At 38.6% G+C, this 17,634-nt stretch overlaps 1 protein-coding gene across 8 annotated transcripts in view; it reads left to right on the top strand.

The window, feature by feature from the left end:
* Nucleotides 1-17,634, top strand: part of MANBA (mannosidase beta) — a 61,604-nt gene that overhangs the window by 28,821 nt on the left and 15,149 nt on the right. For all 8 annotated transcript variants that reach the window (XM_039381522.1, XM_039381515.1, XM_039381517.1 and 5 more), the window contains 7 exons: nucleotides 102-188; nucleotides 687-854; nucleotides 3,402-3,620; nucleotides 4,922-5,086; nucleotides 6,598-6,742; nucleotides 13,863-14,005; nucleotides 15,757-16,014. In XM_039381522.1, coding sequence (XP_039237456.1) covers nucleotides 102-188; nucleotides 687-854; nucleotides 3,402-3,620; nucleotides 4,922-5,086; nucleotides 6,598-6,742; nucleotides 13,863-14,005; nucleotides 15,757-16,014 — 1,185 coding nt within the window. The remainder of the gene's footprint in view (nucleotides 1-101; nucleotides 189-686; nucleotides 855-3,401; nucleotides 3,621-4,921; nucleotides 5,087-6,597; nucleotides 6,743-13,862; nucleotides 14,006-15,756; nucleotides 16,015-17,634) is intronic.

Genomic DNA, 17,634 nt, shown 5'->3' on the forward strand with positions numbered 1-17,634 from the left:
TTCTGTCTGAATGGGATTGTGCATCCCAATAAGCGTATATTTTTCAATTATATAAAATAATTTGCTAATGGATTTTTTTTAATCTGTTCTTTTCCCTGTAGATTTGGCAGGATTTTATGTTTGCCTGTGCGCTTTATCCAACTGACCAGAATTATTTAGCATCTGTAAGAGCAGAAGTTCTTCATCAGGTATTTTGTCCACGTGTCAAAGTTCTATTTCCCATTATCTATTTTTGATTGACCAACTGTATAAATTAGCTTTTCAGAAGTGTTTTTTTTGAAGTGTTTATTAGTGTACCTTTATGTAGCAGTATATACATAAAACATAACTGTGGTAAATCTACTACTTGCAGGAGCAGTCAGTCAGTCAAGCAGACTGCACAGAATTTACCCTTCACATGTAGACAGTAAGTAGATGAGGATGGAGGTACACATGTGCATATGGTAGATACATGTCAGCATGTTAGAAGTTTGCCTTTCTGAAAGTGTATGTTACAAAAGTTTGAGCCTAGTGGCAAGCTGAGGGAATAGTGAACAGTGCAGCTAAAAATGGGAATTGTAGGCTAAGTATATATAATATGCATGTGAACTTATAATTCAAGTAGTAACAAAGTGATTTTTAAAAAAAAAAAAAAATTTAAGATAAGTAATTTTGCTTGACTCTTGAAACTGTAAATTGTATTTCAGGTGCGACGTTTAAAATCTCATCCATCAATTATTCTATGGAGTGGTAACAATGAAAATGAAGCAGCAATTTCAAGCAACTGGTTCTCCATACCTCGTGCCGAAAGAGAGAGATATATCAGAGACTACCTGATGCTTTATGTGAAGAACATACGAGAGATAGTTCTTAATGTAAGTGATCTCAAGAAACTGTAGGGGAATATGCCTTGGCAAGTGATTTTAAGTTGGGATTTTCTTTTTTACTCCTTTTAAGAAATTAAACCCAGCACATTACTGAGAAATTTTTTTTTCCAAGCTCTTCTAAACAGCTCTCTAAACTTAAGGGTTATTCTCAGAGTAAAACAATCCAAAAAATTACTTATGCCTTTAGCATTTTGTGATATGTAAAGGAAGACCTGAAAATGTAGTGGATCTTGCTTCTTTTTTCCTTCTGATTTGTAATACGTCCACAAATGCCTTCACTGCCAGTGGACACAAATCAACTTGCCCATTAATTAATTAATCTAGATGATCAGGTTTCCTTTTTGCTGATTTTGTTGAAGGATACTGTAAGAAGCATCTAACAACAATCTCTGGTCTTTTAATAGCGGTTGAAGAAATCCATAAAGATGTCATTTTTTCAGTGTGCTCTTCCAGTATTTGACTGAAGTTTTTTGGCTTAAGCAGGTTAAGCAAAAGTGATGCTAAACATTGTCCTCATGCTGATGTCCTCATTATATTGAGTGTTTTTGAAAGAACAGAATAGTGGTATTCTACAGTACATGAAGGCAAAAGAAAATACTTTGAGGTAGAACTAAAACTGTGAGCATGCATTCCACAAACACGTGGAATCTGTAAAGTCTACTGCAGTTTGGTACTACCCATTTTGCACAGCTTTTCTAGTTTTATTTCTCCTCCTAGAAGTATTGCAGTTCTTTATTAGTTAATGGAATCTACTTTTACCTAACTCTTTTGTGTGTATGTAGAGTGAAATTGATTGAAAAGTCCCAAATCAATGTCACATAATTGTATAGGGATTGACAAACCATTCTTGAACCGTAGGGAATTGTAAATTTTCCTGTTAGCTAAGAGACAAAATGCTCTGAGAATTTTGTCCAGTTAGAACTTTCTGCTTCAACAAGAGTATGAGTTTTTATTTACCTAAAAATGCTAGTGGCCTTTTCCTACCTACTTATCCCATGTATAGTATGATCTTACTGACTGCAGGGTATGATAATTTTAGTCTAATTTCTGTCCTATTCATGATGAGATGCATTTAATATTATAAGGCTCGTGACCTGACATTTCCCTTTGCTAAGACAGACACTCAGTGACAGCAGTATTATTGCTTGTTATTGGAGGCTACTGGCATTGTCAGTGTAGTTGTACTCTGAGAATTTAGAACATCTTTCTACAGGAAAAGATTCGAGGAAGCAACAAAAATGAAACCAGGTTTGAAAGAACCTGCTGAAAAGGATCCTGCTTTGAGGGCAGTTTTTCATTCTAAATGGTAATAGTGTCTTATATTCCTGCTTAATGTGTTGATTCTAGATTTCTATACTGAGCTATTTGTAGAGGTATGCTGTGCTGTTTCTGTGATTAGCTACATGAGTTAGATGGCCAATGCATGTGCAGCAAAGTGAGGTGTTCTGACTTGATACTGGGTTTTAGTTACAGTTTACTCGTGCAGCATTGCCATCCCATATGGACCCTCTTTTATTTTAAATCCATAGAATAACTATTTTCAGTGCCAGAAGGAACCATACAGTGAAATAACTTCGGGTCCTCTATAATACAAGCCAGCTGAGGAAACCTGTAATTACTAGCAATACTGGACTGTATAGTTTAAGAAGACTGCTAACCTTGAGCTAAAGACTTCAGGGATTTCAGGATATCCTGTAGTAACTTGTTACAGTTAATTATTAATTACTCATTTAAAAAAAAAAAGTGTGGGGGAACAGAAATATTTCTTAAAATATGAAGCACATGTCTGAGTGTGTTGCTGTGTTGGAGCCAATTGCTGTAACTTGTGACTGGTAACCAACTCAGGCCTCTATCTTACTGCAGGTAGGGTGCTAAATGAATTAGACCTGTAAAAGGATTCCTTCAGTACTTTGTAGGGTACTGTTAAAAGATTTAGTATTGTAAGTCTACTGAGGCTATAAATAAAGGCGGATCTGAACAATTTGAAATGTAACCCTTCTTGTAGTCTCATCTATCTTAACATGCAGAGCCAGGTAAAATGACAATAACCTGTAATGATACCATCTAAGCATTAGAAGCAGAAGACCTTGGATTTGTTAGGACTAGATTTAGGTGACTGTTTAATGAGAAAGGAGAAAATCATGGCCTTGTTCCTGCAAAAACACTGCAAAAGTAATAATTTTCCCTGAAGAAGTCACAAAGCACACTTTAAATAGCCTTCATTAAGAATTTAGAAGCATATAAAGATAGAAAATCTCTTGATGTGAGGAGAGAATCCCTCAGAACAGTGGAGCAAGCAATATCATGCCCAGCTGTCCTCCAATAACATAAGTAAGAAGCTAATTAAGCAAGTAAAGATGATGAATGCTAGGACATAAAAGGGAGTGTTTCCTAGGTGGTGACTCAAAAATTTGGAAAAGGCATGTTTTCCCTGCCCCACCTTTTCAAAATATGGTCCATGTATATAGATGATAAAAGCCAATCACTCTGTGAGGGTGTTGTGGTTTTGTTTTGTTTTGTTTTTTTAAATTCCAGGAAGATAGGAGTCGTCCTTTTATTGCATCCAGTCCCACCAATGGCTTGGAGTCAGTTAAAGAAGGTTGGGTCTCCCAGAATCCTTATGATACCCATTATGGTGACACTCACTTTTATGACTACACCAATGACTGCTGGAACTGGACAATGTATCCTAAAACTCGTTTTGCTTCAGAATATGGATTTCAATCCTGGCCTTCCTTCAGTACAATCGAAAAGGTAAGACTGGGCTTCCACACCTTACTGACTCCTCCACTCTCATTCAGTGAGGGCAACGAGTCTCTTTCCAACAAATTACGGCATCCAAACTGTAGTTTGGATAATGTATTATTAGGTGTAGTATGGCACAGGTGGGATAGAGGTGTGTGATGGTGTGGAGGGAGGGGATGAAACTGTACTGTTTCCTCCTCAGTATTCTTGATGTTGCAAGGGGAACCTAGTTTAGGCAAGAGACTATTATGAGACTGTTAGTTTTAATAGTAATTCTACTTAATGTATAGCTTAGTAATGATTGCCTAACATCTGTTTCCTCTTGTAGTGTCTAAGGACATGTGTTCATTAAGAAAGAGAAGAAATATGACAAAAGCTGAATTGTGGTGGATTTTAAAATGTTTTGATTTTTGTAAATTTTAGCAATTTCTTTCACGTAAATAATTCACTTCTTGGTGTATCGCACATAAGAGGATTTGTTTATGTCTCCTGCTGAATTTAGATATTTTATGTTCTATCTTATTTATCCAATTGGAGAAGAGACATATTGTGCTGTTTGTCCATTTATCTAGGGAGAGATGAGTTTCATGTTGATGCTCATGCATGCAACCAAAAGGAGTTCAGAATGTTCTTTTAAATTTACTGGGCAAAATATATTGTCTGAAGCATAATCAGAACATTCATCCATATTAATAACAGTGACAATTATTCAATCCAGTCTAAAAAGGAACAAATTTAAATAAAAAGATTCTATAGAAATTATAATTACAATGAAAGTTTGGCAGTAATAACTGTATGAATTATGCAGCATTGTTGTCCTTAGCTGAAAAAAGCTGGTTTATGATCATACGTTTTCAGAGGCAGGTTTTGAAAATATATATACACGTTATTAGAATTTATAGCCCTACTGACTTCTGTAACTTTTTTGTGTAAATGTGCTTGACTAGGGTGCGTTCTTCCATGTTAGCGTAGGGTGTTTCTGATTTACTGTAAGTGCAAGCAAAACTCTGAGATCCCTTGGCCAAACCGAACCTTAGGACAAATAAGTTAAATGCCATTGAGCCAAAAGCCGCTGGCTGCAACAGTATTGTCTGTTTTCATCTGTTTGTACAAGGAGTGTTAAGCAAAGGGTGTTACTGATTCAAAATCCTTGCATGACTGCATGAGGCACTGTAGAAATCTACTACCAATTTTAAGGTTTTGCATGATCAGCAGGCTGTAACAGGTATCCTTTCCTTGATATCCTGACAGTCATTAAATGTACATTTTACCTTTTCATTCTGATACCTTACTTTTGTGTTTTTTAAAAGGTTTCTTCTGCTGAAGACCGGTCCTATGTAAGCAATTTTTCTCTCCATCGGCAACATCACGACAGTGGCAATGTTCAGATGCTTCAAGAAGTTGGGTATCATTTCAAGCTTCCGCAGGGCACAGATCCTGTAAAGAGGTTCAAAGATACAATTTACCTCACTCAGGTAACAGTCACATCTTCTGTGTAGGTAGCTGCCAGTACTCGTTCATTAGATTCTGTCAGCAGTTAGAGCTTGGCCTGTTCTGTTAGGTAATGCTCAGTCATACAGAAAGTTTCTGTACTGAAGCATTTGAGAGTCCGTTTTAATTTGGAAATAGCTTCTTTCTCGTGTATTGGAGAGAGACTCCTCTTTTTATCATAGAAGGGTTGGAATACTTCTCAGGGAATTCCCCAGGAACTGGCTCAACTGGGATAAAGTCTGGCAGTGTGTGCTGCCTTGGTCCCTGTCCCCAGCTGGGCTCACTCATGAAGCTGGTGGAAGATGCAGGGATGTGCTGGGCTTCCATTATATGAGATTATTCCCAGTGCTACATGTTACTTCCTGTTCCAGGGTGGGTGTGTTTTGCTCTTCATGTGGCCCTTGTAGGCTTATTGCTTTGATTTTTGCCACATGGAACACACATGCTTTCGAAACAAGATTTTTTTTCTAGGGAATGTAGTTCTTTATGAATTAGATTATTAGTAGCTTTTATTTTGTTACATGCTCAGATAATGATTTTATAGAGAATATAATTTGGGCTTTTTTTCAAATCAGGAGCTTATATTTTGTTCTTCATCCATAGTAGTTTTACCTCATGCTTGCTTTTTTATTTGTGATTCCTGTGCAAGTTTTAAAAAATGTTAAGTAACTTTTTGATGCTATTAGGCAAGTTTAAAGTGCTGTTAATTTTTGTTGTGTTTCAGGAAATTCAGAAACACTCTTGATGGAAATAACTGCACACTACGTTTTTAATGTTTGAGAGTGCTGTCAGCAAGTTTTATATAAAAACAAAACAGCTTGAGAATTTTAGGCACTCTTGACAAGAGAACAAGGATAGATGATGCTGTGAAACTGAAAACAGGGGTAAAACTTGCACGGTGGGGTCCAGACTCAAAAAGCTATGAGAGTTTCTCCAGGGTTAAGTCTGTCAGGGCCTTCCTAACAGATGAAACCATTGAAGAATACCAAAATAAAGCTAGCAAAAAGGGTAAAGACAGTAACTTGGCTCAAGTGGATATCTTTAGCTTTTGAGCTGTCCTAAATATTTTTAACTTTATTTTAAGAATTTCTTTCAATACTTCCCCAGCCTAGTAATGTGCTTTGTGAAGAACATAACAGGCTGTTTAGCATCTGTTGACAACTTGGCCAATGAACAATTCTGAAAAGTGTTTTTTAGATGAGGTGAGGAAGGAGAAAAGAAATGGGAGTTCAGATGGAGAAAGGCTGCCCTTTTGGTGCAGAGTTTTGGCTTTATAGTGTGAATGTGTGTTGTGAGTTCAGTTCATAGGGGTTTAGACATCAAGGGAACGTGTACTGGAGGTAGTGCAGCATAATGACATTTGGCAGCTCTTGGGAGTTTAAAGTTATATGCTACTGCTGTGAAGTCTGTGTTGTATGTTAATATATTCACACATTTTGAAAGAAAGTAGAATACAATATACCAAAAATATTTTTTTATGTGTTTGTTGATCAAGGTGATGCAGGCTCAGTGTACAAAGACAGAAACTGAATTCTATCGTGCTAGTCAAAGTGAAATAATCAGGGGAGAAGGACACACAATGGGAGCTCTGTACTGGCAACTCAATGACATTTGGCAGGCACCTTCATGGGCTTCCTTGGGTAAGTTTTTGTGACAGTCTGCTGAAAAGCACCAAGTACCAGTCTTGTTTTGTTTTCCTCATCTGGACATGTCAGAATAAGAAGTATGGCTCTGCTCTGTCTCTTGGGCAACTTTACAAACCCTGAACATATTTCTGTCCATCCTTTAGAAATGCTTCCAGAAAAGTGTTTTTTCAGGATCATCCTAAGAGTCTGTTAAAGTGGAAGAGGGTATAGAACAAAGCAATTATTTTCCTATGGAAGTTTTGCAGCTTAAGTTCAAACTTAGCAGTCACCAGTTCTTACCCTTGTTTGAGCAGGGTTTAGTTTGGAGAAGTTAAAATTGTATGTAACTCTTAATTTCTTAAAAAAACATATTTTTTTGTTTAAGCAGTATTCTCATTTCTCCCAAGGAAATAATATCGCTGAAGCCAGACAAAGCTGCCTATTAGGAAGGAGTGATGGTTAAGATTGAGGACACAATCCCCTTGTGAACTTCCAACTACCCTTCCTTTTGTTACGTAGAGGTGGATCCTCCCAGCTGCATGTAATATATCTTCCAGGTTTTTCCAGAAAAAAAAAATCTTTACGTTTTTTGCAAGCTTAATTATTTTAAAATTAGAAAAATCAGTTATTTAAAATTTGAGGACTTCTAATAAATTCTATTTTCAAAGGGGAAATCCCTGATCATATTTATTGTCTCAGCTGTACAGATACATTTATGCACCCAGCCACCCTGGGTGAAAATGGACAGAGAGGGAGGTAGTTGGGTAGGAGAGTAAGAAGAAACACCCATGTATAATTTTACTTTCTATAATCTCAACAAATTTGGTTGATTTTGTCCTCTCTACCCCCAATGGTAAAATGATCAAAACCTCTCCCTTGAGTTGACCATAGTGCACTGTCAAAACACCAACAGAACTGTGATCCTGTTCTGAGCAGGATGGGATTTACAGTGTAAAGGCTGGGCCTCTAGATTTCTTCTTTAAGTCAGTTGAGGGAGAGGTGGTTATCTCCATACGTGATTCATTGTGTCCTTAGCTGTCCGATAACTGGGAGGAATTATCTTCTCCGTGCTGAATGTGATTTTCATAGAACTTTCATATGAAACCTCTCACCCAGCATAGGTTCTGAGAAGCTCTTTATAGGAAAAGACTAGCTGGGATTTGGTGTCTAATGTGATGTCAGATGAGGTGAATCATTCTTTGTGATGAAATTATTCTGCTGATGTGCTATTTACAGACATGGTATCTCCTTGTATATTATATATTTTTTTTTTCTTTTTAGAACACAAAAACGGGGTAATCAGACATATTAAAGAGAGAAATCACTCAGGCAGTAAGAAATAGGGGAGGAATGAGGAATGTGTGGTATGAGGGAAGTGGCTGCGTTTCATGTTCCATTTTGGCTACAAGTCATTTTGTAAGGGAGAACTGTTCTATGGCAGCTATTCTATTGGGTATATTCTCTTTCAGTTTTAGTTATTTCTTAAATATTCTGGTTTTGAAAATCTTGATTTAAGCATTTCATGAATGTGAAGAAATAAGAGTGAACTAGAAAAAGCTAAGAGTGTGAAGCTCTTGATCTGTCCTTCGAACAAAATACCACTTTCTCTTCCTTTGAAAAAAAAATTAGCCCACCCCATCCTTCCCCTCTTTCTCTGGGAGATGTTTGTCCCCCTCTCTTTTTGTTCTTCTTTTTTTTTTTTTTTTTTTTCATTTATTCATCCAAAGTAAGTAAGTGCAACAACAAAGGAAAACAAATTAGTGGAAGAAACAGGCTAATTTATTTCAATGTTAAGGCAATGGTCTAGCTATAATGCTCATCTTTTGGGACTTTCTAGACTTGTGTTAGGAAATACAATATCCCAATGTTCATTTTTATGATTCTAGCAATGGGTGATGCTCTTAGGCTTTAAGTACCTCAAGAGAAAAAGATGCTTGGAAAAATGTCTCTTTGTAAAGACAGGTGTATTGATACATGAAGAGATCGTGGATACCATAAATGTCTTTTTAAGTACAGAGCTGACATCACTGTAGAAAATATATCAAATACTTGAATTATTCATGTGTTGCTGAAGTTGGTTTAGAGAAAAGAAGCTCAGCAGAGATACAGCTGTCCCTTTGTTTTGTTCTATTCCCTCAGTGGAATGAGGAAAGGTTTAATATTCATTTAATTAGGCAGTGTGGTAGAGGGATTTTGAAATGCTAATGGCTGGAATTATGCAAAACTTCAGAGAAATTAGTTTTATTTGCACTTCAAAAACACGTTTCTGCATCTTGTTAGATGGCACAGTAGTATCACCAATGAGCGCTTTTATTTGAATCTGGTATTTCGAAGAGAGCCATGGAGGGGCTTACATAATTTCCCCTACAAAGCAAAAATGTTTCCTCATGAAATGGGGAAGGAAGAAGGTAGCAAATGTTTATCCTTTTAATTTTTATCTTTAAGATGTTTGCTTGGGATTGAATGAAAACACAGCACTGCATTCCTGTCATAGTACTTCTGCCTTCAGCTCAGAACTAGACAGCTTTATCACAACTGGGTTTTGACTGTTAGCTCTTAGTTGTGGAGCTGGTTGTGCATGTTGAATGCTTTAGCATCTATGCTGTATGCTTTGGTGAAGAGTGCTGTAATACACATGGCAATTTATCTCTCTCCCACACAGGTGTAACCTTGAGGTACCCAACTCAGTTGTCACAAGGTTCCCTTGAACAGATAACTGGCTTTTATTGCAGGTTCAATATTTAGAGCCCCTGGTGAGCCCTGGTACAGACTATTATGGAGAATAATTGATCTGAATTCATGAGACTGGAGTGAGGAAAGAACTAGCAGCATGTTTCTCGGGTTGCATTTAATGGTGTGAAGTGATTAATTTAAAATCATTTCAGGGAGAACTGTTTGTTTTCACTCCTGCTATCAGTGTAGAAGCTTCAGGGAAGAGCCAGAAAAAAGGGTACTGGGGTCTCATTACAGACCTAATTTTAGTTTCCTGTTCTGAAGTTTGATACCACAGAGAGTGCCCACCCCATGTTATCAGAAAAAAAATGGGGAACTTGGATTTCTTTAAGAATTTATTTAAATGTGGGAGGAGGAGGAGAAAACCACCCCAGGGCTGTTTTAAATAACTTTTGACTCTTGCCTTTGGGCACGCATATCTGTAACAGGAAAGTTTAAGCCCAGAGATTTTTCACGATAGCTACTGATCTTCAGATTTCTTACATCCATTTTTTTGGGGGGGGGGAGATGTGAAGGTATTTATATGCAACTTGCCTGTTTTTAAATAAAGAAATGTGGCTCTGGTCTTACGGAAATCAAGACAACAGATGAGCTGAAGAATGTGGGGGTTTTTAATCAGCGAGCTTCAGTTTTCTATGCTGCCTGAAGTTACTTTGACAATTGTATTACCAAGATCCTGTTGCTGGAAAAGTTTTCTTTGAAAGGCACTTTGTATGTGAAACTGCTACAGCTGTTGAGCTTTGGTTCTTTAGAATGGCTCTAGGTTTTTTGGAAAGGGAAATACCAATCTTAAAAAGCTGATCTGAGGTAAGCAGACTGTTGATGTTTTCAAACATTCCAAAACAATAGGTGTAGTGGTAGTAGAATGGTTTTTTGAAATGGTACAAACTTTTAAGTGTGTGGTTTGTTTGGTTTTGTATGTTGGTTGGGGTTTCTATTGTTTTTGTTTCCCTGTGGAAGTGTAATGCCAAATTTATTCTGAGTTTTTTCCTCCTCTGTACAGGTTTCTTGAGGGTCCCTGTATTTGCTACCCAGATAGCAAACTTTCTCTCTTTCCCTCCAGTAACCACTGCAGTGTGGTTCCAACTGTGTAATCCATTTGGAAATCAAGGCACAGCAGAGATTGAGAGAAGGGCCCAAATCAAAGAGAAACATGATTTTATATTACACTAAGTAACAAAAACTGCCCTACATCAATTGCATTATTGATGTACGTATTTAAGACACTTGAAGCCTAGATTTTCGTCATGTAAATGAAACTTAGGAAAAAAATTCAAGTCAATGGGCACTGAAACCACAGCCCATGCTGGGTAATTTGTCTGAACTCTGGTGGGCTTTTGGGGGTCTGTTGCACTGACAATTGAAATTCCTGAGAGTCCTGTAGCAGTCCTGAGAGTTTTAGAGATTTCAACCCCTCACAAACTGTCCCAGCCCATTTCTTATACAAGGCCCATTGCTTTTATTTGTTAGATCAGGTACTGCCCTGCAGTTTACTCTCTTTCAGATAATCCATCCCCAGTCCAAATCTCTCATCTTCTCAAGTGTCATGACCCTAAAGAGTAATTTGTTAGCACTCCCTGTTATTGGTGGATTTGTCCTTTAAACCACCAATGTTTTCAGTCAGGAATTGTCCTTGGAATGCTAGAACATGCTTCCTTCTTATCACTGGGGGATCAGGCCCAACCAGCACAGGTTTATGAAAGGCAGGTCCTGCTTGACCAACTTGATCTTCTTCTATGACAAGGTGACCCGATTTGGTGGATGAAGGAAAGGCTGTGGATGTTGTCATCTAGACTTTAACACCCATTTCCCACAGCATTTTCCTGGAGAAAAAGGCTGCTTGTGGTATGGATGGGTGCACTGTTCACTGCAAAAGCAAACTGGCTGGATGGCTGGGCCCAGAGAGTGGTGGTGAATGGAGTTATATCCAGCTGGCGGCCGGTCACTAGCAGGCTTCCCCAGGGATCAGTATTGGGGCCAGCCCTGTTTTTAATACCTTTATCATTGATCTGAACAAGGGGATTTAGTGCACCCTCAGTCAGTTTGCAAACACCGAGTTGGGTGGCAGTGGTAGGAAGGCTCTCCAGAGGGATGTGGACAGACTAGATTGATGTGCCGAGGCCAGTTGTATGAGATTCAACAGGGTGAAGTGCCAAGTCCTGCACTTGGGCCACAGCCACCCCATGCAGAGCTACAGGCTGGGGGTAGAATGGCTGGAAAGCTGCCTGGAGGAAAAGACCTGGGTGTGCTGGTCAACTTCAGACTAAACATGAGCCAGTAGTGTGCCCAGGTGGCCAAGAAGGCCAATGGCTTCCTGGCCTGTATCAGAAGTAGTGCGGCCAGCAGGACCAGGGCAGTGATTTCCTCTCTCTACTCAGCACTGGTGAGGCTGCACTTTGAATTCTGTGTTCAGTTCTGGACCTCTCGCTACAAGAAAGACATTGAAGAGCTGGAGCGAGTCTCCAGAGAAGGACAACAGAGCTGGTGAAGGCTCTGGAGCACAAGTCTGAGGAGCAGATGAGGGAGCTGGGATTGTTCAGTCTGGAGGAAAGGAGGCTCAGGGGTGACCTTATCACTCTCTGCAATTACTTGAAATGAGGTTGTAGCCAGGTGGGGGTAGGCCATTTCTCAAAAGCAACAAGTGACAGGACAATAGGAAATAGCCTCAAATTGTGCCAGGGCAAGTTTAAATTGGATCTTAGGAAAAATTTCTTCACTGAAAGGGTTGTCAGTGTTGCCCAGCGAAGTGGTGGAGTCACCATCCCTGAAAGTCTTTACAAGTTGTATAGATGTGGCACTTAGGGACGTGCTTTAGAGGTGCACTTAGCAGGTGAACAGTTAACTTGATGATCTTAGAGGTCTTTTGCAACATAAATGGTTCTACAGTTCTATATACTGAGCAGCACCAATATACTGAGTATATTCATCAGTTTGTCAACTGTCTTTTTGAAGAAGCTCAGCAGCCTCTCCTGAAGTTTTCGTTTAGACTTACCTCTTTGGTTTGTTTCAGTACTATTAATTTGAATGGTGTTTTTTCTGGCAACAGACTGATCTCACAGCACAGTTGAATCTTGTATGGGTTTTCCAAGCAGATTCGAGCTTTGCTTTTCCATTCTCCAAGCTAACTTGTTGTGAACTTGCTGAGAACAAGGTGATGTGTAAGGTGATAAGCTGGAGCTAATGCACTTTACTCTCCTCAAAGTTCATTTGTGTCTATGTGGAGTGCAGGCAGAGTGTATTCAGCCTGGGAAAGTCACAAACACAGCCTTTAAAGGATACATCACTCTGAATGAAGTCTTTACTTAAGAGATGTTTGAAAATGCTAAGAGCTTTGTACAGGCACCAAAACAGAGAGGCAATTAGTTACGAGAAAAACATATTACGGAAAATATTTTTCAGCATCCATGGACTTTAAACCTGTTGCATAAAACAAAGAGCCAACAACAAGAATGAAATCAGTATCTAACTTTTCTTTCCTTATGAGATGCTGCAGCTGACTTGCTACTTCCTTTTAGTGCTGTTTCAATGACTGGATAATGACTGAGCAACGACAGACTTAAAATGCTGACGGTGGGTGCTAGATGGAAGGTTAATAGAGGAAGAAATGGAAGCAGCTTTTCTTCCAAAATGATTATGTGGCACTGTTGCATCTGGCAAAATTGCTTTTTTTGGAGAGGACGCAATGTTTGATGGCTTTTCCAGTTTAATGGCAGGCTTTCAAAGTATTAAAAGTAATGAGGTACATCTCATTAAAGAGGCAATGCGAACTGATTGGCATATGTCTGTCATGGACATACATATGGCTCTCATGAAGTAAATGTTGTCTCTAGATCTTGGCAAATTCATTTTGCCAAGCTCAGAGTTGTCTTTGGTTTGAGAACTTGTTTTTTATCTTTGTTGCTACTGATGTTCCTCTAAGAAAGAGGGGGACTGAAAAAGGGGAAGAAAGCACTTTGTATAAGCACCAAAAGTCAGATTCTGGTGTCTCTTTTTATAGTAGTGGTAGCTTGTGGCAATGCCAGTGTGTTCTTCTGGATCCTCAACAACATAGATGCTCTTGCTGCTTGCTTAATGTGTGGTATGCCGTGTCAGTTTTGTCACTTGTGTTTAAGGCTTTATTTAGCTGAATGGCAGTGTAGCAATGATAGGACCAAGAGGTAGAAAATGTGACCTTTTGGTGAAGTTCAAAGTAAAGCTTCAAGGAGCATCGAATCTTTAGAGTAGAGCCTTGCCTGGAAGGAAGCTAGAGTACCTTCAGTCATTCTTTGCACTTGGTAGAGGTACAAAAGGGTAGAGGAGGATGTTGTATTGCCATAGCAGGACCAGAAAGCACAGGAAGAGATTGAGTGCCAAGACAATCTTGGGTTCAGTTTGAGTCTTTCTTCCTTTTAACCCTTTACAGAGTATGGTGGTAAGTGGAAACTGCTCCATTATTTTGCCCAGAACTTCTTTGCACCACTGCTGCCTGTGGCGTATGAAGACCAAGGTGTGTTGTACATTTACGGTGTCTCAGATCTTCATGGGGACCAGAAGCTGACTTTGAGGGTAAGTGACACCTCTCTCACCACCCTTGTGGTGGTGCCTCCTGCAAAAATGTGAGAAGCTGAAAGAGCACATCTTTGCTTAACAAGCTTCAAACTATGTTCAGACACAATGAGGTGCAACTCTAGTCTTTAATCTTCTTAGGGGCAACACTGTCTTTTATTATAGTAGTGTGTACTGCTTCACAGAAGAAGGAATTAAATGCTTTGCTTTCAACCTGTAGGTACAAGCCTGGAATTAACTATTCTATTGAAATCTTAAAGGCATTGTTGGTTAAATAGAACAAAGTGTGAAAAATGGTACCTCACTACTTAACAAAACTGTTCCTGGGTGTTAGAACTAGATTAACTGACTAAGCAGGGGTAGGAAAAAGGGATTGTACCACTGCTTATTGGTACTCAAACTATACCACTTTGGGAAAAAGGACTGGGTTATTTTCTGAAATACTGATAGAACATTAATTGGAAGGTCACTTATGCAGTGTTATCATTTTTCAGTTGATGCCTTAAACTGTTTTCTGATAATGCTGTAGAAACTGATAGGATTTTTTAGGAAGTATTTGGGCTGCTGAGTTGCCTTGTAGACCACAGTCTTCCTTTTCAACTTGTTACATTTTGTTGCTGTTAATCATGTGGCAACCAGATCCCAAATGAATTTAGGGACCATGTTGCACGATGAGATATAACTCCTAGCATAAAGTGTGTCCCATGTAAAAACTCTGGTAAGGATGGAAAACCAGATCTGGAATGACTCACTAGTCATTTTGGAACTAATAGGGTGAGTGTGTCAAGTCCTGGTTCACTGGTCTGTCTGGTGGATTTCCATGAATTTTGAGATTTATAAGGTTGCTTATATACAGTAATATATGGTACAGAAAATGGTTGCAATTTCTGGATAGTTTGGACTAGAACTGCACTTATTGAAATTGTTAGAATAACTCAGACCAGAAATAAACAGACTTAAATTCAGATTTTCTGATAGCATCAGGAAATCATTGGCAGTAGGGTAGTTCTGATGAATACTGTATTTTGCACTTCAAAAAAATTTGGAACTTAACTTCTGAAAGGAGTTAAGATCTATTTCTGACTGCAGACTCCTGTTGAGGTAAAAAATAACCTAAAATTTATGAAATAAATTGTAAATAAAATGTAATTCTCATTATGTGTTTATCTTCCAAATTATGCCTTTTTTTAAAGGTATGTTCATAATGCGTGCATGATGTTTGGAAGTGTGTTTTGCTGTATTAATATAACTTTCATAGTCTCTTTTAAGGTGATGCAGCTTGCTTCCGTTTAATGGTGATTATGCAGAAACTCTAGCTTACCCAGTTGAGTTACATCAGATAACACTGAGCAATCTTAAGAAAATCCTTTGCTTGACTTTTTTTAATCAAGGAGAGGAGGAAAGAGAGTCAACAAATTAGTCACTCACTAATTCCATTTCCCAGCACTCCCTTGGCAGAAATTGGCAATCCCCTCCTCTGGAGGAGCTTGGAGAAAACAAAAAGTCTTGCAGATCAAAACCAACAACAGCTCCAGACTGTTTGAAATGGACTAACTGTTTTTAGAATGATCTAATTATTATGCCATATCTATTGTTTAAATCTTTGTAGAGTTTCTTGCTAGGTGGAAATCAGCTGGTGCTGTCAGGAAAACATCTGTTGCAATGAGCAATCTGAAACCTAGGATGCTGCACTGTTTTCATAGATGTAGCTTTTCTTCTAATATTTGTACTCTCTCAATATGCTTCAATAGGTCGTTGTGCACACCTGGGGTTCTTTGGAGCCAGTATGTACCCTTGCCAAAGAAGGTGTGATTGTTAAAGCACAAAGTGCTGTGCCCATCTACAAGGAGTCCATAAGTGATGTTCTGGAAAGATGCAGAAATTGTACCAGGAAAAGCTGTGTTATTACTTTCTGTCTTGTGGGAGAAGATGGCCTCCAGAGTCCTACGAACCATTTCTTCCTTTCATCACTAAAGGATGCTGTAGGATTAGAAAAGACCCAGCTTAGTGTAAGCATCAATCATGCTAAATTACTGCATTTGATTTTGCTAATCTTGCTGGTTTGAGTGGTTTGCCTGCTATGCAGTGTCTGGTTCCACTGAATGTTCTTTCTCCTTACTTGTTGCTGTTATAGCTTCCGTGTTGAGTTCAAAATCAGATTTTTTTTTTCTGTGTCACTATATGTATATCTAAATAAGACTGGTGGTTTGTTTGTTTGTTTTCATGTGTGATTTTTGCCTGGGCTTTGTTTTTTTTCAAATAATGAAGCCTCCCTTTCATTTTTTAGACTGTCTTTCACCTGACTGCTGCAGCATTACTCCTTTCTTACTTTTTTGTCCCTAGATAGCAAAAAGCATCATGACAAGTGTTTTGGCTTGCAGGCAGTAATGTCACTATTAGGTGTTCCTAGTTCCTAGTGTGGAGTGCATTGTTGTCATGATATTTCCTCTCTTTCCTTTTGAAGTGCTGGTATTTCCTCTTGAAGTGCTCACACTCTAAGATCAGTGTATCAGTGCTAACATGTAATATTCCGTGATCCTTTCCTCCTTCTTCAACTCCCTGCCCTCCAGAAAGGGTTCTGATTTGCGTAATAGTGATTATTTCTTAATAGCTGACAAGTGTGTCAGTCTTCTGAACAGGCACAAAAAGCATCAGTGTTGTGTAACATTTAGTCAGTTCGGTGCTTTTCCTTAGATTTCTTCTGCTCCCAGCAAGCTTGCTGTGTATAGAGGGAGCATGCATGCTCTGTGTGTGTGTACACACACACATTTTGTTAAGCCTCACTTCTTAGCATTTATGTTTTATTGCAAAATTCTTAATCGTCAGATTGGCAGGATGGGGACCTGTGCCTTCTCACATTTGGCTTTCAAACTGCAGCTTTGCTCTTTGGGACTAAACTAAACAAGGGTGGAATAGAGGTCTTTAATCTCTTTGAATCTGGACCAGCATAATTGCTTTACAAAAAGAAAATGGGCCAGATTTTCCCCTCTTATCTCGCAGTGCAGTCTGCCTCCTGCGTATACAAAGGAAAGAAATCAGCCTGTTTTTATTTTTTTTTCAGCTGGTGGCACAATCTGGAGTCTGAGTCATGCTGGGTTTTTTTTTTGTGGGTGACAACATCAATAATAAAAGCTCTGCAACTGGAGCATCGTTGGGAAATTTCACTCCTTTATCCCATAGCTGTGTTGTCTTTGCAGTACAGATAGCTAACAAGGATAAATTCAAAGTGGTCATCTTAGGAAAGTATGCTTCTATGATTAAAAACATTATTCTGTTTAGCAAGAAACTGGTGCTTCTATACGTAGTTACTAATAAGCTAACTAAATTTTCAAATACATTGCTAATCCAAGAGCTACTGTTCATAGCATTGCTTTTAAAAAGCATGAAGACATTAGTGTTTCTTCAGGAAACATGAAATGCAAAGGATGCGTGCTTTTTGTTAAAAATGAAAAACCTTGCTTTTCGTGTAACTGGAATGTGACGTCTGCACTGAATATAATTTGTTTTCTGTTTATATATAGTTAATAGGCATTTGAAAACTATGTTGCATAATATTTCATTATGGTGAATGGGGAGTGCTGCATGAAAATGCATCCTGGTTGGGATTTTAAGTCTCTCTGAGAGTAACT

This window comes from Pipra filicauda, unplaced genomic scaffold (genome assembly GCF_003945595.2).
Source record: "Pipra filicauda isolate LSUMZ 115617 unplaced genomic scaffold, ASM394559v2 scaffold228_size1260155_pilon, whole genome shotgun sequence".
In the NCBI taxonomy this organism is placed as follows: Eukaryota; Metazoa; Chordata; class Aves; order Passeriformes; family Pipridae; genus Pipra; species Pipra filicauda.